This window comes from Vidua macroura, chromosome 6 (assembly GCF_024509145.1).
Source record: "Vidua macroura isolate BioBank_ID:100142 chromosome 6, ASM2450914v1, whole genome shotgun sequence".
Taxonomy (NCBI): Eukaryota; Metazoa; Chordata; class Aves; order Passeriformes; family Viduidae; genus Vidua; species Vidua macroura.
This window is the reverse complement of record NC_071576.1, coordinates 11,965,073-11,990,875: the sequence shown is the minus strand read 5'-3', so window position 1 is coordinate 11,990,875 and position 25,803 is coordinate 11,965,073. Positions and strand designations below refer to the sequence as shown.

Below are 25,803 nucleotides of genomic sequence, written 5' to 3'. Positions count from 1 at the left end.
GAAGAGGGTCTTATCACCACCCGAGGTATAATGGGGGCAACCTTAACACAGCATTTGACTGTTACTGAAAAGGTAAGAATTTCAGTGAAAGTTAAATTATAAACTAGTATGGCTTCCTGCTAATTACCTCATTAATTCAGCTTCCTAGCAGACATTTCTCTGTAAAGTAGGTTGGATAATGTACAAGAGTCATTACCTCTGTACCTCTGTCCTTTACACACTCCTTGTGCTCCTGGCATGGTAGTGCTGTGCTAGAGATGGAATACTTAGTTCAGGTCTGACTGTATTCTATCTTTCACTGAATACCTCCAACTTCATAATCATTTTCTCTATCCTGCTTTAAAACATTGGTTTGTACTTCAAAGCAGTTAATTTTCAATGATATTCAGACAATATCAGAATTTCTCCCTAGAGATATTTGTTTATGACTGGAAGAGAGGTGATTTCCAGGTTTCCAAGATCTCTGGAGATGCAGATTTGGTTCCCCGTGCTCCTTCTGTAACCCCAGTCAGAAATAATTTAATCTTGGTATTGTATCCTCCCTTTTCCCAGCTGGGTAATTGAAATAGCCAGAGGATGAGAGGGAGGACTATTTCAACAGTAAGCTCCCTTGAATGAAGGCTATTCATGAGGCCTCATGCAAACACAAAGGGGGGCTCAGATACCCAGCTCAAAAGCTTCACTTCAGCTCTGACATGGTCATTACCTAGCACACAGTTGCTTAAACTTTCCTTCCTACCTCCATTTTAGAAATTCTGCCTGAATTCTGCCTTTCAACTGTAGTTTAGCCCTCATCTACACTACTCAAGTTCATATGGCAAGTCTACCATTCCCCTCTTCTCCAGAGCCCCATGTATTTCTTGCCCTCTGAACCAGACCATGTTTTCTTAAGTAGTTACATTATCCTGCAGAGCTCTTGACCATGTTATATTCCAACCACTACAAGAGTTTCAGGAAGTTTTCCGATACTGCCCCTTGCACATGGAAGTAAAAGGCTGGAGATTCACAGAAACCAATTCAGCTCCTAGGAGCAATGTCTCAGGCTGTGTCCTCTAGCCCCAAAGGCTCCAAAAGAAAAGTAGTAGTGACAAAGTCGTTTAAAATGGCACAGAGAAGAGGCCAATAAACAGCCTGCCTATGTTCAGCCCAATACCTTCTGCAAACACGAGCAGCACCTCGTGCAGGAAGGCAGGCACCACTTGCACCACTGCAAGGTCTCTGGGCAGGTCAGCTGTATGAGATGTACAGAAAATATGGAAAGGGGAAGGTGAAACTGCAATAAGAAATGGAGGAAAGAGAAAATTTAATGAATGCAGTTAGAGGAGGGACTGCTGAAAGATTTTCTTATGGAAAAGAAGAACATTTGTTAGGTACGTGTTCCCAGCTTGCTAACACGTGGCAAGAAAGAATTTAAAAAGATGTTTCTCTTTTATAATAGATCTGTGCAAAAGTTTTCCAGCAAAACCATCTCATTTTTCATTATTTCTTTCAGCATCTCCATACATAAAACAGAATTATCACCTTATCTACCAGAAAAACTGGATAGTGGGAGGGCAGAAAGTAATTTAATGCAGGCTCCCTTTTAAATGCAACATCATACAAGGAGTGGCTGAGGCAGCTGGGGTTGTTTAGCCTGCAGAAAAGGAGGCTCAGGGGAGACCTTATCACTCTACAGCTCTCAGAAAGGAGGGTCTAACCAAGTGGGGCTCCGCCTCTTCTCCCAAGCAAAAAGCAGCAGGACAAGAGAAACAAGGCCTCAAGCTGTACCAAGGGAGAAGGTTGGACATCAGAAAGAACTTCTTCACTGAGACATGTCAAACATCAGAGCAGTTGCCCAAGGAAGTGGTGGAGTCACCACCCCAAAGTGTTCAAGAAATGACTCAACATGGCACTTAGTCCTATGGTTTAGTTGATATGGAGATATTAGATCAAAGTTTGGACACAATGATCTTGGAGGTCTTTTCCAACCTTAATGATTCTGTATCTATTAAGTATAGTTGAGGCTGGAAGAGTCATCCTCTGTGTTACATTCTGGTTACAGTACAAAACCTGCAGATGGCAGTTTCCAGGTAGCAAGTTTTGTGGCCAGATCATAGATTGTCTTAAGGAGGATGGCACTGTAATTAAGTATTCCAAAATCCTGCTCCTCAAGCTCTCCATATATTGCATTGCAGGTGATCCATCTTCTTCAACTCCTCCCTGCCTTCTTCCTTACAAATCTCAACTGTAAGTCTTAGCTCATTGCTAGCTTGTAAATGAAAATTGAGTCACATCTGGAGTGCTCTGTCTAGTTCTGGGCTCCTCAGTACAACAGAGACATGGAGCTCCTGGAGTAAGCCTAGTGAAGGGTGACAAAGTTGATTGAGGTATTGAAACATCTCTCTTATGAGAAAAGGCTGATGGAGCTGGGCCTGTTCAGCCTCAAGAAAAGACAACTGAGAGGGAACCTCATCAATCCTTTAAGTATCTGGAGGGTGGGTGTCAAGAGAATGGATCCAGACTCTTCTCAGTGCTACTGAGCAATAGGACAAGGTACAACAGGCAGAAACTGATGCACAGGAAGTTCCACCCTAACATGAGGAAGAACTTCTTTACTGTGCAGACACCGAGCACAGGAACAGGCTGCCCAGAGAAAATGCAGAGTCTCCCTCACTGGGGATATTCAAGAACCATCTGGACACAATCCTGTGCCATGTGCTCCAGGATGATCCTGTTTGAGCAGGGAGGCTGAACCTCACCCATTCTGTGATTCTGTTATCATGGAAGGATAACAAGAGATTGCAAAGTCTGCAGGACGATTACTAGGCACTTGGCACGTGGTATATTGAGGCTTTTCTTCAAGTAGGTCAAGGTGGCAGGGCAAGAAATCACATCTTTTGGACTGAAACTTTTGTTCTGGTTCTGTGCTTGTAGAGCACAGTGACAGGATCCTACTCATACTCTTCATATCTGATAGGTACAAAAGTTAAATGCAGCCTAGTATTTCAGCATGGCTGTTACACACGATTTGTCCTGGGGCTATACAGAAACTAGAGATCCTTATGACACAAAGCTGCAAAATTACACTTAGAATGCTCAAAGGCGTATTACAAAAAGTTCCCTCTATAGTCCTACATCCCCACCACAGGATGGTGAGCACTCAAGCTAGCCCTCCTGGCCATCACAGGGTTAATGAAATCTGCAATTCAAAACCAGCACATCTACCATGTTTTCCAGTCTTGTCTGTCTAATAAATCTGGTTTCATATCATGTCTTTTCCTTTTCCCACAAGCTTAATGAGTAACTAGTTTGCCCCTGGTAACACTGCCGCTTTTATTGCAGCTTCTAGAAGAGTTCCTCCTCTCCATCTCCTCTCTCCATAAGTATACTCTGTCCTTCAGACAATGAAGAATGGATCTCTTTACTCATTTGGTGAACAATGCAATATTTTATAGTTGTAAGACTCCATTCAAAGACTAATCTGTTCTTAAGTCTACAGGGTTTTTTCTTAGAGCAGGTCCTTCATTGCAAAGTTAAATTTCATGGTCTCTTGTGTAATCTCTCATTATACTAGTGGGACAGGTTCTTACTGTGCACCCATGTCACTCATCTTTAATATCCATAAGCTTGTGAGTACAGCCTAATTCTTCCTCTTTCAAATCTGTCACAGTCCTAGGGTAAAGGTCTTTCTAGTGGCAAACACATTACTCAGAACGTTCTGAATGACACACCTGTAACAAAGGAAAACGCTGAATTTACTTTCCTGATAAGCAAAGTGAAAAACTAGTTACTTTCCTAGATTAAGATCCAGTTATTCTCAAATCCTATTTCTCCCCTGATCTCAATCATGCAGGATAGATCATTAAAAATAGAGATCTTTACTCCACTTTCTATTTGCCAATAATTGAAAACAAAAATAGTCTTGCTGAGAGATCATCCATATTACACTATTAGAAGTTCAAGTATCTAAGAGACTAAATCTGAAGAAAAAAGATCTTTGCTGAGTGAGGAATTTGCCAGGAGGTTAAGCAAAGTAGAGCAAGGTGAGGTTTCTTACCTGCAATGAAGTTCAGGATTTAAAGTTAATCAGAGAGGATCTGTTTCCTTATCTCTTTTCATCAGAGGAGCAGAGATTTTTTTTCTCATTTTGCAGAAAAGAGTAACCAATTTGTTTTAATGGTTAAAGGATTTTCTACAGGAACTGTTTTGCCAAAGAAAATAGAAATTTTTAAAATAGAATGATTTTTAATAGAATTTTTACTTGTAATTGATCTCTTGTCAGACTCCAAGTCTTCCATATAGTTCTGTCAGGCAACAGTGGTTGACAAGCCTGCTCTCTCCTCCACCAGCAGGCCAAGTCTCACTTGCCAAAGAGCAAAACACACATGAACACGAGCCCGTGAAATTCAGCTAATAACTCCATCGTCTTTACGCAGGAGGGCAGACACTTGCAGCTGCTGCACTGCCTCAAGGAATTAGGCTGAACTATTTGTGGTGTGGGTGGAGAAGAGCTTTTCAGGTCTCAATCAGGGCTGGAGCAACAGTCCCAGCAAGTTCAATTAGTCACTCACCTCCCTTGTGCAGGATACTGAGCTAACCTCCTTCTCTTCTATTTTCATTTTGGTAATCTAAGTATCTAAGCCCATCTAACAAGTTGGAACATTTGAACCTAAAGCTAAGCACATGCACTTCCCCACTGAGCTATCAGGTGTATCAGTGATGGGAGTTCCTCACAGGAGAACTTCATATTCAAGTGTGGGCTGCTGTACCAGCTCCTCTGGGCCTCACCAGGAATAGGCAGTGTCTCCAGGACAGACCTCCAGCAGCAAAGGAGTGAATGAAACACAATGGCAGGCTATATAGAGGCTTCCTACACTCTTCTACACAAGAAAATCTCCCCTTGATTTGAATCTCTTCTCAGGGAGTGTTTCTGAGATGGAGAACATGAGCCCATACTGCAGGGTTTGCTCTGGTATGCCATCACAAAAGTTGCACGTGGTATCAGTAGTGGCAGGGAGGTCACAGCTCCTGAACCTCAGGCTCTACCTCCACCTCACATGGATATTGCAGCAGCAGTTCCCAACTTTGCATGTTTCCTTCCTGTTACGTCAGAGATCTTGTATGTAGGAGTAATCCTTCGAAGTCACGTACCTCTAACACTGTGAGCACCTGCTGCGGAGCCCTTGCATTAAAACACACAAAAGCAGCTACACACCTGGAGGGAGATGGAAAACCATTCCTAGACACCTGGGCTTTGCAAATTTGATTCCCACAACTGATAAAACATAAACAAAAAGGGGTTTGCCTTTCAAAGGAGGAAAGCCACAGCACTTTCCCAACGACAGACCAGGCCTCCTCAGTTTCTGTGGGTGGGGCAGGAGAGCTGAAAGGAGTCAGAGAGTGCAGCTTTATTTTCCAGTGCTACCTGTGTCAGGCTGGAACATGCCCCAGAAATTATGTCATCTCAAAAACAGAAAAACTTTTCTTTGATGTTAATCAAGCAATATAATTAGTAGATTGATCATTAGACAAATTTCAAATAGCAATTGCCACCTGCCTCCCTTTAGATGGGTCTTAAAACTTTCAAAAAGTTGAAACTTAGTGGCTGAGGGATGTAAATCAAGACATTTAGAGCCTTGTTGGAGGATTTTATAATGCAAAAGGTATTCCTCCAGCCCTCTGAGGATCAGATGTTCTAGTTTTCATCAAATAAACTAACTATTACAGCAGTTTGACAGCAGTTTCTCTCAATCTCTGGCTTAAAATTAATTAAAAATAAATCCAAAAAGCTGTTCTCTTCTCCCCCCCCCTTTTTTTCCCTTAAATTCATCAATTGCTATGATTTGGAGTGTTTTCTTTGACACAGCTTAGCAGCTTTCATAAAAATCTAACTCACTTATGCTATACTTACCATGGGCAATCTGCATCCAGGAATGCTGGGGAAGTCATGGTGCTCCATGTGGTAGCCTACGTTGAAGGTGAGCCAGTTCAGAGGTCCATAATAAGAGTATGTCTCATACCCTTTTAGGAACATGTAGTGTTCTGCTATGAAGTGCCCAGAAATGGGATGAAAACCCAAGCAAAGAATAGTACCTGCTATTAAGTAAATAACAGGTTTGAGCCCCCACAGGTAGTAAATGATGAGGTCTACAGAAAACTGGACGAGAGCATTAAGAATTTCCATCCGTGTAATTGCTTTGGGGTTCACATACAGTGGCCTCAGACTGTAGAACAGAGGTTGGAGGAACAGCCACAGCAGTTTCCGGAGCGGCGTGCAGAAAAACCAGCCCTCAAAGTCCGTGGGAATGTCCACATCCAGGCTGTCCCCTCCCAGGTACCGGTGATGGTCAATGTGGTATTTCTTGAAGGAGGCAGAATAGGGGATGCCAATGGGCAAGTTGGCAAACACTGCGAACCATCGGTTCCACTTGGCCTGCTTGTTCCCAAAGGCCACGTTGTGTGAAATATCATGGATGGCAAGGGTCAGGGAATGGTTGATGCAACCCCCAAAAGCATAAGCCCAGAAGAAAATCCATTTCCAAGATAAGTCTTTCACCAGGTAGCATGCCAGCAGCTGCATGAAAACCATTCCAGATACAATCCATTTTAAATGTGGATCTGGTCCCATCAGAGTCTTGATCTCTGGATACTTTGCTAAAGGGAAAAATGCAGAGAAAAACTCGGTTAGATCATAATTAGGCAAACACAATCACCACTGTGACTCTCCAGTTTTATCACACTATGTTTGAGGCCTTGGTTTTATAAAATGTTAATTCCAAAGTAGGGTTGCCACTATGGTGAAAGTTTTACTAGTTCCAGTATCATGTCCAATTCTGATTGATATTGATATATAAAGAAATATAAAAAACATACCCTGATGGTCTCTCTGTGGCATAATGTGCCTTTCCCACAATGAGTATTGTCTCACAGTGATGAGTAGTAATATGCCAAATCCCACAGGACTTAAGCTCTAAGAAACACCTTCTGTCACGTTTTTAAGTTTTTAATGTCCTTTTGTATTTTGCTCAGATGTTATTTTCCACTAAAGGGATACAACTGCTGTCTTTGCAGCCCTTTTCACACTTCTGTTTCAAACACACAAGCAGAGGAGAGAGCTGAGCAACAGGCTCACCGGGTTTTGCTCTGTGGTTAGATGACAAACACAGCACATTAAAAAAAATCCTAATTATTTGAGTGTTTACCAGTGCTCACAACAGGTGCAACTCTTCACACATAGTAACATCACAGAATACTATCAGGATTTTGTACAGCATGGCAAATTTATCTCTGTTCCCATGTCACATACCAAAAGCAGGCAGAAAAGCCACATAGATTATCACACAACAGCTTCATGAGACCTCACAAATACTGCAGTACAGTATAGAGACCTGGGCTAGGCCTGTAAGTCTGACTCATGTCAGGCCAGGACCATCTTACTGATCTTCAGTCCCACCAGCCATTCTTCTGTCCTTTAAAAAGAAAATAAAATACTGAGTACAGCTGATCCTCCAGGTGCTGTTGACTGATTCACATCTCTTTGCAAATCCACACTTCTCACTTCCAATATTAACTTGCACATGATTCCTTCTGCTGCCTTATGGCTTTTAGCCACGTACTGACCTCCTTCCTTTAACTCATACTTTGCATTTCTCAGTAATTGCAGCTTACACAGATAAGTGCATAGAGAAGAAGTCACTCATTCTGAACCCTGAGGTTACACAGTGTCCCTGTGAATTTCATGGGCCCATTTTATGAATAGAAAAGTAAACATCATCTGACTGTCACAGAATAATACCAGTGCAATAAAATCAGATTACAATGATCTGCATCTATGCAGCTGTGTCTACTATAAACAAAGGTTGGAGACAATACATGTAATTTTTGTGACCTTGAAAGCAGTGGCAGATATTGAGTTCTGGATGCAGAGGAGGTTTTTGTAGAAGTGAACCGTGAGAAGTTTACAGAAACTCAAAAATATGAAGTTCTACTTAAAGAAGCAGGTTAATATGGTCATGCTCTGCAACCATTCCAACAACCCTTGAGCCTCTTGGCCAACTTCAGCCCATCTTGACAGAAATTAGAGATTACAAAGATTAGAAAATTGCTGTGGAAGATGAGGACAAAGCAGATATACTCAAATCTTGTGAGGAAAAGGAGGCCAAGGTCACCATGAGGAGTATTTAGGCAAGAGAGAGATTTTCTGAGTGTTGGGAAAGCTGTAGTGAAAGTTCATATCTTTCTAGTGTCAGAGAAATATTTTGACAAAAATCTCCAGAAACTCCAGGGTTTTTTTGTTTTGCTGTTTTGTTTTTGTTGCTGTTTTCACCATTCTTGAAATTATATTTTTCACACCAAGAAAGTTAACATTCCAAAAGCTGTTCTCTAGTACCTGAATAGGTACTTAAATTTTACATCAAGTGCTGCTTATGCAAAGTTTACTCTAAAGTACAAGAATATAATAACCTGGTCAGAAAGACTGTTACAGATGTGCAGTTTTATGTAGCTTAATGTCTTTCTTAGGGGCATCTGTCCAAAAACCAGAAAACACTTTAATAAGTCAAGCCACTTCAAATGTGGTGACATCAGGCAGCTGGTAGAGATAAGTTACTGCAGTCACCAAAAGAGATGAAATGTAAAACAACCAAATCTGCTCCCCAGCCTGGTCAAGAGGTTAGAGGTGCTTCATACTGTCATTCCAGAGCGGTTGCTGCCAAATGGCAGCAACAGTGAGTGCAAGCAGCAATGCAGGCAGGTTGCACTTATCACAGGTGACAGCTATTAAGTAACTTGCCAAGGTTTAATATTAAATTCAACACATGATTAACTCCAACAGTAAATTTTTGCATACTAGTCAGACCACAATACTGTGTCTGTTTATCATTAATACTGATAAAGCCATCCTGAAACTATGGCATGGAAAAATTCAGGTTTCTCCTCACAGAAAAACCATGGCTTGGGCAGGGGGGGTGGATGAAGGCATGGACACACAACACAGGACAGGACATAACACCTACAGTTATGTGACTGCATGGAACCAAGTTTTACCCTTTATAGACCAGTGAGAACAGGAGATACCCAGCTGCTCTGGTGTCTGCACAGCACATCTTCCAGCCTCCAGCTCACTGAGGAAGTCTGTCAGCTCAGGCCAGCAGATAGGTTATCCATGTGTGCTGCTTCTGGTTGTCCAGACTGAGCCACTGTACTGCTGAGAGGGTGGGGACACTGGTGTAGATGTACAGCAGTGCACAAGGATGACTTTTCTGTCTCCAAGGTCAGCACACCACCAAAGCAGCACAGGCACTTCAGTACAGTGGGTAAATGCAGTTACTCTGCCCAGACAGCTCCAGTCTCTCTGCTCCACGGTGATGGGACAGCATTCCCCACTCTTACAAGTCAAGAGAGAACAAATGCTTCAAGTATATTTTCAGAAAGGTTCACAATTCTGAAACACCCATTTACTAAATTAACTTTTCACAGAGATGACTCCACTGTTCTACACATCTTTTGAGAGGCAGGTCTCACTCACCAAGTGCCTAAATTGACAAATTAATCTATGTATTTTGTTCCATTGATGCTTCTCTCTGGAGATCCAAGAGCACTCACCATAGCCCTACAGTGATCCTCAGTTAGGGCTGGAGCAATTGTTCCTGGACAGGCCATTGGCTGCCAGGTCCTGCTGTTCCTCCTCCTCAGGAGACAGCAAATTCCTTGTTCTGAAATCTCACTCATCCTCTGTCCTACTGATCCTGTCCCTGAGATAACTCAGGCAAGTCCCAGTGACGGCACCAAACACAATTTCTCACTGATGTTACACTACATACTTCACAGTTGCACATTTTGATACACATGGGATTTGAAAGTGAACAAGAGCAGGAGCTGGCCACAGAGACAGTGGTGATGGAGGTTTAAAGGAGCAGCAGCCTTGCCCACATCCATGAGAAACTCTTAGTAAAAAGAGAAGAAATTTAACTTCTTAATTTTCCTTTCTTTCTACCCCAAGTGCAGCATACTCCTCAACATAAGTCACTTAGAAGGTTTGTTAAAGGAAAGTAGGAAAAAAAAAAAATCTATGATACTGCTGCCCTGGACTGCATTCTATTGATTATGTGTCCCTGTCAAAACAGATAAAAGAGACACCAGGCACAGGATGTAAGCTTTACTACTCCATGTCCTATGCTGGAGCTGGTAGTCGTACCAAATAAATAAACAAAACAAAAGACAGTTTACTAACATTATAGTGTTTTGCCTTGTAGCAGCTCAGCTCAAAAACCTGCTTATAAAAGCACAGCACACCCAAGTCCTCAGTGAATGACAAGGACAAGTTGGAGCAAATTGGAGGGTCATGAAAATTGTCAGAGGGCTGGAGCACCTCTCCAATAAAGAAAGGCTGAGAGAGTTGAGAATAGAGGCTGTTCAGCCTGGAGAGGAAAAGGGTTTAGGAAGACCTTTCAACATCTAATGGCAGTTTGTAGGAATGATGGGGACTGACTGCTTAGTAGGGCTTGTTGTGATAGGTCGAGGGGTAATAGTTCCAAACTAAAAGAGGAGACATTTAATCTAGACATAAGGAAGAAATTTTTTACAATGAGGGTGGTGAAACACTAGCACAGGTTGCCCAGAGAGGTTGCAGATGCTTCATTCCTGGAAATGTTTAAGAACAGGTTGGCTGGGGCTCTGAACAACCTGATCTAGTTGATGATGTACCTGGTACTCAATATATTATATGATTATATTATTAATTCTATGATTAAATCAAACAATGTATGAGTCAAGATACAGGTAGGATACAGAGGACAATATGCATGACAACACTTTCTAGTTTTTCATAGTCTCCTGTGAAAAAGCCCCTCCAGTACACAAAATAATAAGAAACATTTTTGGCCCAGCTAATTTCATTGAAGTTTTATATGTCCACTGTGCAAGGACAAGTGTCTTAATCTTGTATTTGTCACCCACGAGCTTCTATATATCTTAGTGCTGGCTGGTCCAAGGGCAGTGGGTCACCCACAAGTGGCCACCAGAGGGAAAGTACTGCAGTGATGCCACTCTGCTGGTGTCAAGAGGTGGATGATGTCAGCACATCACTATGTCAGCAGCTGTAACCTGTTTGCTTACATTTGTTTATTAGCTAGTTCAGAGTAAAAGGATGTAGGAATTGTAGAAAGAGGGCTTCTAGCTCCCTCTGAAAAATCTGCAATATGGACTAAGCTGAAGCCTTGGGTTGTACTTAATACATTTCCCATGGAAGACCACAAATGCCTAAATCAGTCGCTTTCTGCCCATGTGATTTATTTCAAAGGTGATGCCCACAGGGAAGTGGCATGAGCACTGGGACTGCAGCTCTTCTGGGTGCTCATCAGAGGATGTTCACAATCAGGGGCAGCACTGTGCCTACACACTGCAGCATAAAGGGCAAACAGTTTCTTTGCCAGAAGAACATGTACTTCAGAGCTTTGATTTAAGCTAGGGACATAATATATTGCATATTTCAGTAGGTACAACTTATCAGAATTTTCATAAATGTGAGGTTTAAAAAGGCAACAGAAGAGACAGCTGGAAGAAATAGCAGATTAATCTCTAAATAAGAGAGCAGAGCTGGAAGTTGTACTCGGATCAGTTAAATGCTAAAATAAAATGGATTTTGGCTTTTTCATTTTGTTCTACCTATCCCCATGGGCTAATGTCTCAGCCTTCCTAGACGATAAAGTACATATAAAACACTTGCACCATCTCCACTCCAAAATAACTTGCTAAAAAACTAATTACATAACTATTAAGCATTCTTGGATGTTAGATCATATTCAGATGTTCCTGGTCTATCCTGAGCAACATTGATTCAGCTCTCATCTTCAGCAGCAAACAAGTGCTTCCCTAAGGATCCTGTGAGGCAAGACATTTTCTAACTTACAGTAATTTTATAAAGTTAGATCCAGCCCATGGCACAAATATGATCTCACTCTTCCCATGTCACAACATATTGCTCATTGCTTGCATTTGGGAAATTGCTTGCAGGTGAAATGACCATACATTGTATGATTATGGTGCTACCTGCATTTAAGCAATGGTTTTTTTTCACCTCTCAAGAGTGAAAAGCCGTCAACACTTCCCACTAAGCAAGAGCAGAGTTTCTCCGAGTCTTTCAGTCCAATAAATCCCTACTGACAAAAAGCAGAAATCCTACTTCTACTAGATGCCCTCTCTATGTTATATCTCCCCCTAACTGCATTTTTGTAACTACACAGAAAGGCTAAGCAGATCTAGATGAACAAACTTTTCCATCAGGAAGGTTTTAACCAGATCTTTCCCTAACAGAGCTTACTGCAGCATTACATAAATCCCAGTCCTGACACAAGGCAGTAACAGGCTTTTCATAAACAAGACAGCGAGAGAATAGCAATGAAACAATTCCATTTCATAAACTGAAAAGCGTGAATAACGTGTTCAGGAACACGTATAACGTGATCAGGGTCGAAGTGCCAGCTTGGCAAGAGATCTCCACTCTAAGTCAGAAGCAGTTGCACATAGAAAGTACTAAGCACAAGCTACATTTTAATACCTAGATACTACAAAGAGATAAAAGAGAAAATATCTCCCCTCCCTTGTGCAAAATGTTGATCTATTTGCTGGTATAATTACAGCCTTTAGGAATCACAAGCCTCATCTAGTGCAAGAGTGTCCTGCCACCAAGCCAGTTTCCAGCCTGTCCAGCTGATAAACACTGCTCACAGCTCTGCGGCTCAACTGGAACCAGCTGCCCAGAGAAGCTGTGATGGCCCATCCCTGGAAGTGTTCAAGGACAAGTTGGATGGGGCTCTGAGCAACCTGAGCTAGCAAAGGACGTCCCTGCCCATGGTAGGGAGACTGGACTCACAGAGCTCTCATTCAGACATAGTCACTGACTACAAAAGTCTTACAGACACCTGGGCTACTAACTCTTAAGCCAGGACAAACAAATTCGTGATGAACTTTTTTTACCTGTCAGATGCTCTATAGGAACATATTGGGGCAACAGCCCGGGAAACACCACTTATGTAGAAAGAAACTGCCTTACGTGTTTGTCAGTTTGCCCATTTTTTTTTTCCTAACAGATAATTTCCATTTATATTTAAATCCAAGTAGCCATGCCTGAGAGAGACCAACATTTTAAAAAGCTGCAACCCAGAGAACAATCAAGTTTCAGTGCTTAGCAACTAAATCATTAACCTATTGGGAAGGAAATAGTTCATTTACCAGCATGGAATGCTGTCCCCAAGGCATCGTTGTACACAAAAATGTAAAATACATGGATTTTTCTAGATATTTGTTCATATGTATTTAAGATTCTTACTGTGTACCCCAGCTTAGCAGACACTAAACACTTTGGTAACTATATACTCTGAATACTAGGTGACCTTAGGCTTTGAATAATAGAGTGAGAATCATTATACAAATATTGTGTGGGATATTATGATAGTTTCAGTAAGTTTTGGTAGCATTTTGGTATTTGTGACACTAGTTTTATAATCCATTCTGCCTCATCAGACACAGATCATTCATGTCTCTCTTTCCATGTTGTATTTCTCTCTGCCCTTCCTTCCACTCCCACAGCTGGGGCAGGGGAAGCCGTAAAGGAGGAGATGGACCTTGATTCCAATTGCTTGTTCTTAACTCACAGAGGGGGTGGGCAAAACCTCTGCAAGTGTGCCACTAAAGAGTCCTAAAAAGAGTTTGCTGCAACAAGGGAGTGCAAGTACCTTCTTACAGCTTCATCATGGTTTGCCCTCCCCATTCTATAGCACAACCAAAAACTATCATGATATCGTTGACAATCATGATTACATAGTAAAATAATTATTATTTTCCCGAATGTAATTCAGACCTGGATGTGGACGTTCCACCAGTGCAACTATACTGGAAATGTTCTTGTAATTTAGATTAATCCTGGATTAATCTGTAAGATTGTGGGGGAGTTAAAAAACTTCACCTAATTACAATATACCTTGTGCAGCAACTCAGTCAGAAATTCCATTGCCATTTTATAAAAGTTCTTTAAAAACTTTATCCTACTCATGAGAGGGAAGAAAACAAAACAACCAACCCACCCAAATGAAAAGAGGGGGGAAAATCAAAATCTTTTTTATTAATAAAATGTTGAAAATGTATTTCTAGGAGATACACAACAATACTCTGTGACAATTCTGAATTATCAGCCATTCTCAAAAACGATCTTCAGAATAGCCCAAACCCCCCCAACAAAAATAAGCCTCCCGACCCACACCACTCTCGTGCACAGTTAAGGGCTACGCGTACAGCACGAAAATACAGGAGCGTACCTTGTCCCCGACAAGCAGCGGGGACTTGCTATTGTCCTCCAGCAGATGTGACCCGCATGCACGTTTACATTCATGTACTACCAAGGCACCTGGAACAAGTGCCCGCAGGAGGGCTCCCAGCCCGCTCCCAGGGCACACCCGGCGGAGCCGCCGCCCGCCAGCACCCCCCGACGGCAGCGGCCGCCCCCGGGGCGCGGTACGGACAGGCGGGCGCTGGGCACAGCCCGTGTCTCCCCGTCGCCGCTGCCACCCGGTGACCCGGCTCGGCGCAGCCGGGCTCGATTCGGCCGCGGCATCCCCGCCGCTGCCTCCGGAAGGCAGAGTTGGGAGCTCTACACTCCTCGGGGGCACACCCAAGAGCCCACCGGGCTGCGGCACTCGCTCTCCGCAGCCTGGACACCAGCCCGAGGCGCAGCGACACCGGCGGTCCCGGCGCGGACCCCCGTCCCGCCCGTCCCTTCCCGTCCCGTCCAGGAGCGCAGCCCAAGCCGCCGCGGCCGCTCCCGGACTCCCCGTCGTACCCAGGATCTCCTTCCTGCGCTGCGTGTGGGGCTGCTCCGTGTAGACCCACTCGAAGTCCTCGCGGGTAACGCGGTTCCCCATGGCGCCTGCTGCGCCCCGCACCGTGCTGTCCTTATAGCTCCGCGCCCGCGGAGGGGCGGCTCCTCCGGCCGCCCCCGCCCCGCGGCCGCCGCAGGCGGGCACCGGGACAGCTCCGTGGCTTCGCTCGGGTGGCAGGAGGCGGGAGAGCTGCAGAGCCCCTCCGGGATGTCAGGGGGAGTCCAGCGGGAAGAGGCTGCCTCGGGGCTGACTCTGGGGACAGGGGACGGGCGGCCGAGGCTCGCCGCGCTGCCGGGACCTCGAAGACAGCCGGGAGAGGTGGTGGGGTGGGCGTGTTTGCAGGGCAGTGCGGATCCCCGTCGTGCCGCTGCCAGCACCGGGGCTCGGCACAACCGCTACATCCATCGCTGCCTCGGGCAGCTCCAGAGCACAAGGAGGGCTCCAGCGCTGCAGGTCCCCGGCCACTTCCAGACACAGCTTTTGGAAAGCAAAAGTAGTCCAAATGCCATAAATCCAGAGACAGAACCCTAAGCAGAACCGTGGATTAGGGCAAAGCCCAGTTGAGCGAGCTCCTCCCAGGGGTGAAAGACCTAGAACAGTGCAAAGGCGACCAACGACTGACATACATTTCCTTGGCGCTCTGACAATCTTTGTGAGCGGTCCCGGTAGAATCCAGCCCTTGGCTGCATTAACACTTCACTCCTGGTAGTCTGCGGCCCATTGCCCAGGTACTGTCCCTGCTGGAGCAGCAGGAAATCACACCACTACCTTGGTAACAAAACCAGGCAAAGGACTTGCTAACCTTAAAACTAAGGTAACCTTATGTACCTCTCTGATTCACAGAGTTACATGTTACACAGTGATGTTTCCACACAAAACCCCAAAATTAAAGTGCTGCCCTTGTTCCCACTATGTTCTTTTGCAAGTCTATACCTGACCTCCTGTCCATCTTCACTCATTATACCTATCCCTATCATTAGTCCTTCCAACAACAACATCACATGTGGATCCAATTTTGTTTCATTCTGTTTCAATATGAAAGTCTCTAGAACCCGTCAGTCCATCCTACCCTTAAAAATTTATTATTACAGGTGGAAATTAAAAGGGACAAAAAAGCAGCCTTGAAAAAATGAGATGTAAATATTTTTCAGCAAGAATTTCTGTCTACTAACACTGGTAACACTATCACCTCTTATATTAGCCTAGTGGGACTATTTAAGATGTCTTGGTAGAACAGTTATACCAAGGGCTAAAAAACATCAACAATGAAACAACCCACAAACCCAAAACCCTGACGCTTGACTGCTAGGAAGCTTTGGAGGCTTTTTTGAGAGTTGGAGTTTTTTTCCCTGTCTAAATCACAGAATCACAGAAGCTGAGTTGGAAGGGACGCACAAGGACCAACTTCAATCCAACTCCTGGCCCTGCACAGGACCATCCACAAGAGTCACACAATGCACTTAAGAACATTGTCCAAACACTTCTTGAACTCTGTCAGGCTTGGTGCTTTGACCACTGCCCTGGGGAGCCTGTTCCAGCCCAACCACTCTCTGGGAGAAGAACCTTTTTCTAAGATCCATCCTAAACCTCCCCTGACACAACTTCAGGTCATTCCCTCGGGTTCTGTCACTGGGCACCACAGAGAAGAGATCAGTGCCTGCCCCTCCTCTTCTCCTTATGAGGAAGCTGTAACTGCAGTGAGGTCTCCCCTCAGTCTCCTCCAGGATGAACAGACCAAGTGACCTCAGCAGCTCCTCATACAGCTTCTCCTCAAGGCCCTTCACCGTCTTTGTTGCCCTCCTTTGGCTGGTCTCTTCTAGCTTAAAATGTAAACCCTTGAATGATGAAAGGTGCAAAGCAGGTTGAGTGGAAGGACTGTGGTGTACAGGGAAACAGTTTTACCAGCAGCACGAGCAGGAGTTTAACCATTTTGCTGTTACAGCTCAGCTCTCTGTAAGTACAATGGTTTCTTCACTATTGCTACAGCACAAGTTTGGTGCTTGCTCATGAAGTTGCAGGGTCCAACCCAGAGAAGGGACTGTTAATCCAAGTTAAGGTTATTACATGTTTCCAGAAGAAATTGATTGTTCAGAGAGCAGATGCATGGTTATCTCAGCCTAAACCTTTAATTGGCTCAAATGTTTTGGTGTGTTGACAGTACCTGTGAAGAAGCCAAAGACACTAAATGTGATGACACCCTTCTGTCACTTCCTGCTCAGGTGTGCTGAAGGTGACTAAAAAATAAATTAGTGGGGCAGTCCATGCAGTTACAAAGAAAACAAATATGACTTCACCCCAAGGCTTGTCCAATAGTGCTATTGCATTATGGTAAGTTACACATGGAAACTTAATATCTCCTTTGTAGGCAAACAGCATCTCCTTCATGTAGCTCATTACTATAGACTCAACGTGACCACATAAGAAGAACAGAAAACTTTTCTGTCTCCAGTGAGTTGGCATCTGGTTTTGAGAGCTGAATTTAATGCTTCATATTTCTATAAAAAGCCAAACAAATAATACTAATTCAAGAGTAATTGTGGGTGCCAGACAAACAAGAAACACCAGCTTTAGATCGTCTTCTAGAAATGGCAAAAGTATTACCTAGTTCTGACCACTTGGCATCCTTAGTTTTACAGCATCCTAGTAAAATCATTCACAATGGAAAAGGGAGGGAGGGGTGTTAATGGCACCTAGCAATAATAGCCCTTTTAATGAATACTGTGATGACTGTGAACTCTACAGATTCACAAAGTCACTACACTTTACACAGTTCAAATGTGCTTCACAGGTCCGGTTCTCTCTCCTGTAGCCTCCCTTTCTCATTTAATTTCCCATACTTGTTCAGGATTTCTGGGAACTATTGGGAAGCCTAGCTGAGGGAAATTCCTAACACGCTCAGGAGGAAGAGCACAATTGCTGACTCTGTGCAAGGTACCATCAAAATATCTCATTTACATAGTTTTAAGTACACGTCATAATAATCTCCAGCATCCCAGGATAAAAAAGACAAAAATCCTTTACTCCACTGAGGATATGGCCTACAATATACAGCTCTGAAGCAAGATATACTGGTCCACTGTTCCACACATCCAGGCAGACTCACCCTTCCTCACCCAAAGGTGCTTCTCCATCAGCTGGCTTCCCAGCATGAATGTATTTCTGCTATACAACCCAGTCACTTCCTTCTTCTGCTCATGGAAAGGACAGGTGACAGAGTAAATACAGCAGGAACATCTGCATATGTCTCCTAGTGACTACTGCCAGCCCTGGGAGTTTGAGGTACATTAATTCTGCCCTGGTGTGCAGGTCTTAACTCCTCTTCTTGTGGTTGCCAACAAGTAATCTTTGTTAAAGTTGCTATTCTGGAACTAAAATAAAGTTGTCTGGGAATTTTCTCTCTAAATAGTTTTCTCCTCTGAAGTAAGAGCTCCATGTCCCATGACAGACTTGTATTTTCAGTTACTGCATTACCTACTTTCTTCTCTGCCTGCATAAACTGGACCTTCCTTCTTTGCCAGAAGAAAACACAGCCATAATATTTGCTTTTTTATTGAAGATTTTGCTGTCATTTTGAATTGGGTATCACTCTCTGACCTGATGCAACTACTGTCAACATTTACAACGTGACGTACTTTATTGAACAAAGTCAAATTTTCATAGGCAGCATAGTTTGTAGATGAGCCATGTCAGCACACACCCACACCGAAGTAAGCTCAGGAGAAACAATTAGGCCAATAAGACCTCGTTTGTTTTCCCATCTCACCTGTGCTGACCCTTCCCGGGGTCATCCTGGACTTCTCTTTCCATTGGGTTAGCTCTGTGCTAGAGTTGTGAGTTTAACTGACCAAACCAAGGTGCTGAGGAGCTGGTGCAGGAGCCTTAGGAGGAGCTAGGGCGGGGTGCGGCTGCGCGGCCGAAGGGCTCCAAGGAGAGTCGCGCTGCAGCCAGGGCTCGGCTCGCCCCGTGCTGCGGCCGTGCCGGCCCGCACGGGGCCCGCAGCGAGCCCGGCCCGTGCGGGCCGGGGAGCGGAGCCGGGATCGCTCCGGTGCCCGCGGCGCCGCGGCCGCCCCGCCGCGAGCGTAGCGCGCCCCCTGCCGCCGCCGCGCCGCCAGCGCGGGCAGGGACCGCGCCCGCCACGCCCCGCTCCGCTCCGTGCCCGCTCTGCCTCCGAGACACGCGCTTTCGTTCTTGCCCGGAGTCCCACCGGCCCTCGCAGGTAACGGAGATCAGCGGAAGGGTGCCTGAGGAAGGGCTCACTAAGCAAGAGCGACTTGGTTTGGGAGCGCTCGAGTGTTCTCGCTTCCTTTAGAAATACGGCCTTAGGGAAGTTACAAATGTTTTGTCTGGAAGTTAACAAATGTGGGGCTGCTGTAACTAACGATACCACTGTGATCCAGTACATAATGTATTTAGACAGATCTCTCCTGCAAAATTCACATGGAAACAGTTTCCTCTTCTAGATAAATATTTTTTCCGTGATATATTTCTTTGCTTTTCTAAAGAATCATAATCTTTCTACAAAGTAATTTATTCTACTGAGTGGTTTACGTTGTCCAAAGGATTTGCAATTGCTTTCTCCCACAAGATGTATTTGCTGTTACACACCGTAAGTACTTCCCCCACGGATAGCTTTTGCCACCATCCCTGCAATCTCGGGCATTTCAGGAAGCTTTACATCCTGACACAAACTCCTGCGTATGGGAACTAGACTTCTATTCAACAGCAAAAATTTAAAACACAAAAAGTAGCAACAACGTTTGTAATCTCCTATCCAAATATGAGAACCTAAGGGGTTCACTGTGGACAAGTTGTCAGAATTATGAGAGAACGTGGGTCCTTGAAGAAAACTTCTCTTCCTCCCCTCTAACCATCTTCTCTAGCCACGATTCTCTGAAAGCTCACCCTACTGGACGTCGCTGGTCTGTCTGGCACTGCTCTCTGGACTGCAGCTCACCCTCGCAGATCTGCTTTCCCAAACGCATTTCCCGATTCTCAGGTTTCAACCTGATGCACTAAAAACCTTTCATTTCAGTGCTGCTGAGCTCACTTCTGACAATAGGCGTGACATGGGGTTAAGAGGGGTACTTGTTCAGCCTCTTGAAGTCAGAGACTAAACTTTGAGTAGAGGAAGAAAAAAGCCACTTGAAAATGCCTTGCTGTGTGTGTTATGTAGTGTGGATATGTAGGAAGAATTGCCTCTGCAGGGAACAGTTGGAGGACAACTTTGATAACAAACTGTACTGAATTCCCAAGATTATGTTATACAGTCTATTTTTAAGAAATATTTTTAGTTAGCATTTATATTGTAGCAACATATATAGACCCTCCAAGATGGACTAGGTTTTGACTATAAATTCACAAAGTAAAATTACAATCTTCCAATGAGTTACAAATCCTTCTAGTAGAAGCACAGTAGAAAAACCATTGATCAGCTTTGGTGATACCGAGAGTATAAAGTTTTGCTCATAGTTTAGCAAACTGTCAGTCGAGTCACAATATCTACTTCCTCATGGAAACTTAGCTAAATTCGTTTAATCTAAAAAAATAGCTGCCCTTGGGCTTTCCTTGTAGCATTTTATACCTTGTTTATTTTTACTTAGCCTTGTTCATTTCAATCTATTTTTCGTTTAAAATATAATATTAACTCTAGGGCTACATCTTCCTTAATGCTGTTGGGATCTCTCTGATGACTTCAGTAGAAGCCGAGAGCTGAGCACTTTGCAGCACCAGGTCTGTAACCCAAGGGAATGCATATGCAGGAGAAGAGATAGGAAGCCCAGCTATTTGCAGGACAATCAGCATGAATAGGAGCTGCAGATTTGCTCCCTGGCCCCAGGGAGCAGTGTGAGCAGTTAGGACACGCATTCATATACACTGCCTGTGCTGGCAGGTGTGAAATCGTACCCTGCTGGCTCAACTAATAGGTATTAATTCCCCAGAAATTTCTGCTTTTTGTGTTGTCTACAATTTGCAAGATACAGACTATTCATATGTCCACCCACGTCCTGTGTTGGTGTAATATGACTTCTTCGTGAAGACTGAAGATTTCTGGAAGGGTAGTTTCATACCCTCAGCCATGAAATCAGGAATGGAAGACAAAATCTTCATTTATTATCATCAGGTTTAAAACTCAATAATAATTATTTGTATTTCTCTTTCATAATTAAAGGACTAAACTTTCTGGAGTGAGGATTAGTTCCACTGATTCATGTATTCTTTCATATGGCAAGAAAAACTAATTATATGATCTTGTCCTTACAACAAAAACTTGTTTAATGAAACTGGGGTGATTAATGACCATAACTTAGAAATTAGTTTGGAATGGTGGCATTCCAAACCCTCTCTCCATCACTCGGCAAGATGACTGATGAGAGAAAATCCTTCCTCACTGTGCTCAGCCTCAGAAAACACGAGTAGATGGCAAATGTAGGAGAGCACTATATATCTCAGTAAATGAATTGGTGTAGCTGTGTTAGCTGCCTGGTTTGCTACTAAGGGGAGGGGAATCTGTAGTAGGATTTGATACAGTAGGATGTGACAAAGAAAACAATAATTAGTAAAAGTACTGGAAAGCAAAACAGAGAAAAGAGGTGTACACAGAGTTCACTGCTTGTTTCTAGTCACGGTCAGCAAGCAGAACCTTATGCTCATAATGAAGCTTTAAAGGTGTTTTGTAGGAGTCCATATATTGGGATCCACAAATTGGGATCAGGGATTTCCCTCATGTTTAATTAGCAATCTGAGGAGAGAGGACAATGACATTTGTAGCAGAATCTAGTGGGCCATAAAGCCAGGCATGGTGGCAGTTATATTAGATCAGCAGGAGATGAAGCTAAATTATGAAGGAGGCTAAAGTATGAAGGACTATAAAGGTAAAGTTAAAACCACATTTCCTGCAGAGCTGCAAAGAGCTAGGACAAGGACTCTGGAAAGATGGCACAGCTAATTAGCATTTTACTTAGTGAATTATTTTAATGGCATTGTAAATTCCAGGTTTTAAATTTCTTCTTGAGTTAGGTTTTGGGTTTTTTTTTTCTCTTCAAGACTTCTCCTGTTTTAATTGATTAATAGGCCATTCTAGATGAAGATAACAAGGCAAACCTGCTATCTCGAATAGGCAGAACTTATTCATTAGTCCTAGATAAGTCTTTAACAAGTGTTAGCAAGAGTACCCTTTATTATCAACTACTGATTTTCTTTTCCTCCAGTAAGTGACTTTCTATCTGGTCTTCTTTACACGAGTGCAATAAATATCTTAAAAGCTATCCATGTCACATATTTAACTAGATATGTAAGTATTATCCATTTAGTGATTGGTGTTGGCTTACAATGGGAGGGCTAATCTTTCTTTCTTTCTTAAACCTTAGACAAATAGTTTGTGTGAGAAAGAGAAGGAAAAATAGGATATCAGAATTTTCCAAACCAGTGAATTTGAAAGGCTGGGTGAAACAATCAGGAAAAGGGTGTGTTGACCCTCCTAGAGGCAAGAGAGAAGGCTGTAGATACTGGCTGTGAAAAACTCACTTATTTCACAAGTTTCACAGTTCAAATGTCTTCCCTTTGTTTTGGTGTAAAATGAAGAGGGCAGGAATAATAGTAAAAAAAAAAAAAAAACACACAAAAATCACTCCAATATTTAGAAAATAAGCATTGATAATTTTGCTAATTCACTTGTATTTTGTGAAAGATTAACTTGTTTTGTGTGACCTTTCTTTTCTTAAAATACAGCAGACTTCTGTATTTGCCAAATAATTATTTTCAAAAGAACAGCTACCTAGTTTGGGATAGGTGCAGCTGAGATAAGGGTCAGGACAATTAGTTCTGTAGTATGAAACAGCTCTTCATACAAATATCACACAACCAGATACTATACACAGAGTTGGATTGTACAGCAGTGACAACTGTGGTGCTGGAAACTATGAACAACTAGCTCACCACAAGAAAAAAAAATGCACAAGAGTAAAAGCATAATATTGATAGAGTGGCTAGTGATGTTGAGTACTGACCATTATCTGCTGATCATATATATGGTGTATAATACATACACACACACACACATATATATATATATATATATATATTTATGTAGGAAGATTACTTATACTGAGCATATCTGAGAGATGGGTTGTAAGAGTTCTCCCAAACCAGGGTGCTGCAATGCCTCAAGCACCCTGTACCTTCTTGTGCTATGAGCAGCACTGCTGATTTCTCTGCAAGTAGTCTGCATTTAACAAATGTTTTAAGCATTCCAGGAATTGCAAAATAAAATTACAAATAAAATTGAAAATTAAAAAGATAAAAAGTAGCCATGTTCTTTTAGTGGTGCCCAGTGAAAGGACATGAGGCTACAGGAACAAATTGCAATACACAACATTTTTGTTAAACATACGGGAAGAGCTTCTTTCAGTCAAACATGGGAACAAGTTGCCCAGAGAGGCTGTGGAGTCACCATTATTGGAGATATTCAAAGCTTGACTGAACACAACTCAGAACAATTTGACCCCACTTTTGAGCTGGGGCTTGGACTAGAATTTATCTAGAGATCCCTTGCAATCTCAGCTCTGCTCTTCTGTGATCCTGTGAAACTGAGAAGATCAATGTCTCTCATTCAGCTTAGTAGTCTTTGGGTTTAATTGAAACAAAACATGATTTTTCAAATTATCCTTGTATGCCATCGGTGCACATGGTGGCAGTAACCTGCCTGCATAACTTTCTACTTCTTACACGGATGTCCCTCTTCACCCTAAAATGAGAACCCAGCACATACAATCTTCTGTAGTACTTCATGCCAAGTATATGCAAAAGCTAAAAGCTGAAGGAAGGAAGTTTAGAGGTGCAAGAAATGTCTTTGAGAGCATGCATCTTGTCTTCTTTTTCCTTCCTCTCCTTTCTTCTCATGCCTTCCTTTTCCTATGCATGGTACTGGCTCAGGTAAATGTGTATGGCACTACTTTTTTTACAACACTGCACCAAAAAGAAAAGAGGTGACTTCTCAGTAACCTCTAGCTTTCTAACTTGTCCAAATGATTTCTGTACAGAACTACTACACTGTTTGTGCTGGCTTTGAAGTTGCCACCTCTTTGAATCCTGAGGTTTTCCCTGCACATTCCAGTGCTAAGAAAAGCAGATGTGTGAGTCAGTTCAATCCAAAAGAAAGGAAGGCTGTGAGGACAGCAGAAGCTGAACTTATCAGCAGAAAACCCATGACATTTTGTTCTTTCAGTCAGGTGTGCTTGGCACCAGAAACGACTACCAGGAATTTTGGAGTGGCTAGAACGGAGAGTGGAGATAAAACAATGCTGGTGGGTGCATGTGAAAAGTAGAAATCTGGTTTCTACAGACTGATGGTGGACTGCAATTTCCTCCAGCAGATTTTAAGGAAGAAACCAGGGAAGAACAACCCCACCCTCTCCCCCCACAATACAACAGCTAAATCTGAGGCATCTAGAGCTTACAGAATATAAGAATATGTATTCCTAAACACTTGTTAGAGATGCTTAAAAATAACTTTTATTTCCAATGGACGGTTTACATTTTTTAAAATTAAACTTTTTATGCCTTGCTTTTTAAATGCGTCTAGGAAACAAACTGAAGTTCTGAGCATGGGGAGCAAAATGGGGAGCATAGGGCAAGAAGATAAGGGATTATTAAGGGGATAAATTCTGCTGCTATGTGGACAGGGGACAAAGTTTTCTTTTAACCACCTTTTCACATCTTTATTTTTTCTTGTTGCTGTGCTTTTTTGTCAAACGGTAATGGAAAATAACGTAAGTTAAGCAGATCATCTCATTCAGGATAAACAGAACACAATTGAAAATGAGGTGGTTGTGATACTTACAAACTTTAAAGTGCCTTTTCTGAAATTATATAATTGCTTGCAGAAAAAAAAAAAGCACAAAAACAAAAAAGGGTTGTGCAAGATTATTTAACTATTATCACTGACCTGAACCAAAAATTTAACCTCAATAAACAAGAGAGACTTGTGACTTTGTTCTTGTATTTGACAAAGCTCATTTACACTAACAGCAAAAAAACTCTTCACCCAAAATAAGCTACTCAGGCCCAGTCCCACTTGCTCTGATGGCAATGTCAGCTCTGATGGGAATTCAAGAGCAGGATTGAGTGCATGTCTAACATGTAGTTGACATTAATTTTCCTCTATGCAAGCTTAGAATATAAAGTATTGTGTAGAGTGATGTATTTCTCCTAAAAAATAGAGAAGTATACCATAATGACTCACCATTTTTTTATTACATATAACTTTTACAGAGAGACTTCATTCTAATTTTGAAATCTTGTTCTTGAAAGCTACAGAACCATTTTTCCCACGCTGGTACACTTGTCCTTCCAGCTATAAAAAGGGGAGCAGAATTTGTATGTAGAGTTCTGGAAATCTCTTTACAGGATCTAAAAACAGCCTTTCAGCTTGTGAGAATTTTGCCATGAAAAACTACATCTTGTAGTTTGTTAAAATTGGAGTGCTGAGTATGACTGGAGAGGAGGAAATTCCAGATCTCCACAAATAAATTTGTTGCTATTTCTAATATTTAATAGGAAAGTATTTCCTAATCTCATCATTAGGGCAAAGCTCAGTACTGGTATCTTGAGACTTGGACTAGACTAACTTGGAGAACACTTGATGATGAGGTAGAAGAAGAAAGTATTTATTAGCAGGAACCTTTTATCAGTTTTTATATTGTGGAAGTTTGGGATATGAGCAAACAAAGCAATGGTGTACAGAGAAGTGAAGGTTAAAATGGAATGTATACTTGCAGCAGCCTTGGAAATACTTATGAGGCAAATCTGCACTTGTAGTTAACATAAAAGGGGAAGGAAAAGTGATATAACAGCTGGAAAAAAAGGAGTGAGGAAGAGGAGATGATCTTGCCCTGAGTACAGAAGGCCTGTGAGACTTGTTTTAAAACCCTTAGCTTCAGTGATACTAATTTAC

The 25,803-nt window shown here is 42.8% G+C and overlaps 1 protein-coding gene across 4 annotated transcripts in view; it reads right to left on the bottom strand.

Moving 5' to 3' along the window:
* The window catches only part of DEGS2 (delta 4-desaturase, sphingolipid 2), a 39,382-nt gene that overhangs the window by 10,504 nt on the left and 3,075 nt on the right, over nucleotides 1–25,803 (bottom strand). For 2 of the 4 annotated variants that reach the window (XM_053980024.1, XM_053980021.1), the window contains exons 1-2: nucleotides 14,813–14,894; nucleotides 5,891–6,633 (exon numbers count right to left, since the gene is read on the bottom strand). In XM_053980024.1, coding sequence (XP_053835999.1) covers nucleotides 5,891–6,633; nucleotides 14,813–14,894 — 825 coding nt within the window. Of the gene's footprint in view, nucleotides 1–5,890; nucleotides 6,634–14,812; nucleotides 14,895–25,803 lie in introns of those variants that run through there. The other 2 variants (XM_053980023.1, XM_053980022.1) reach the window with 1 other exon arrangement.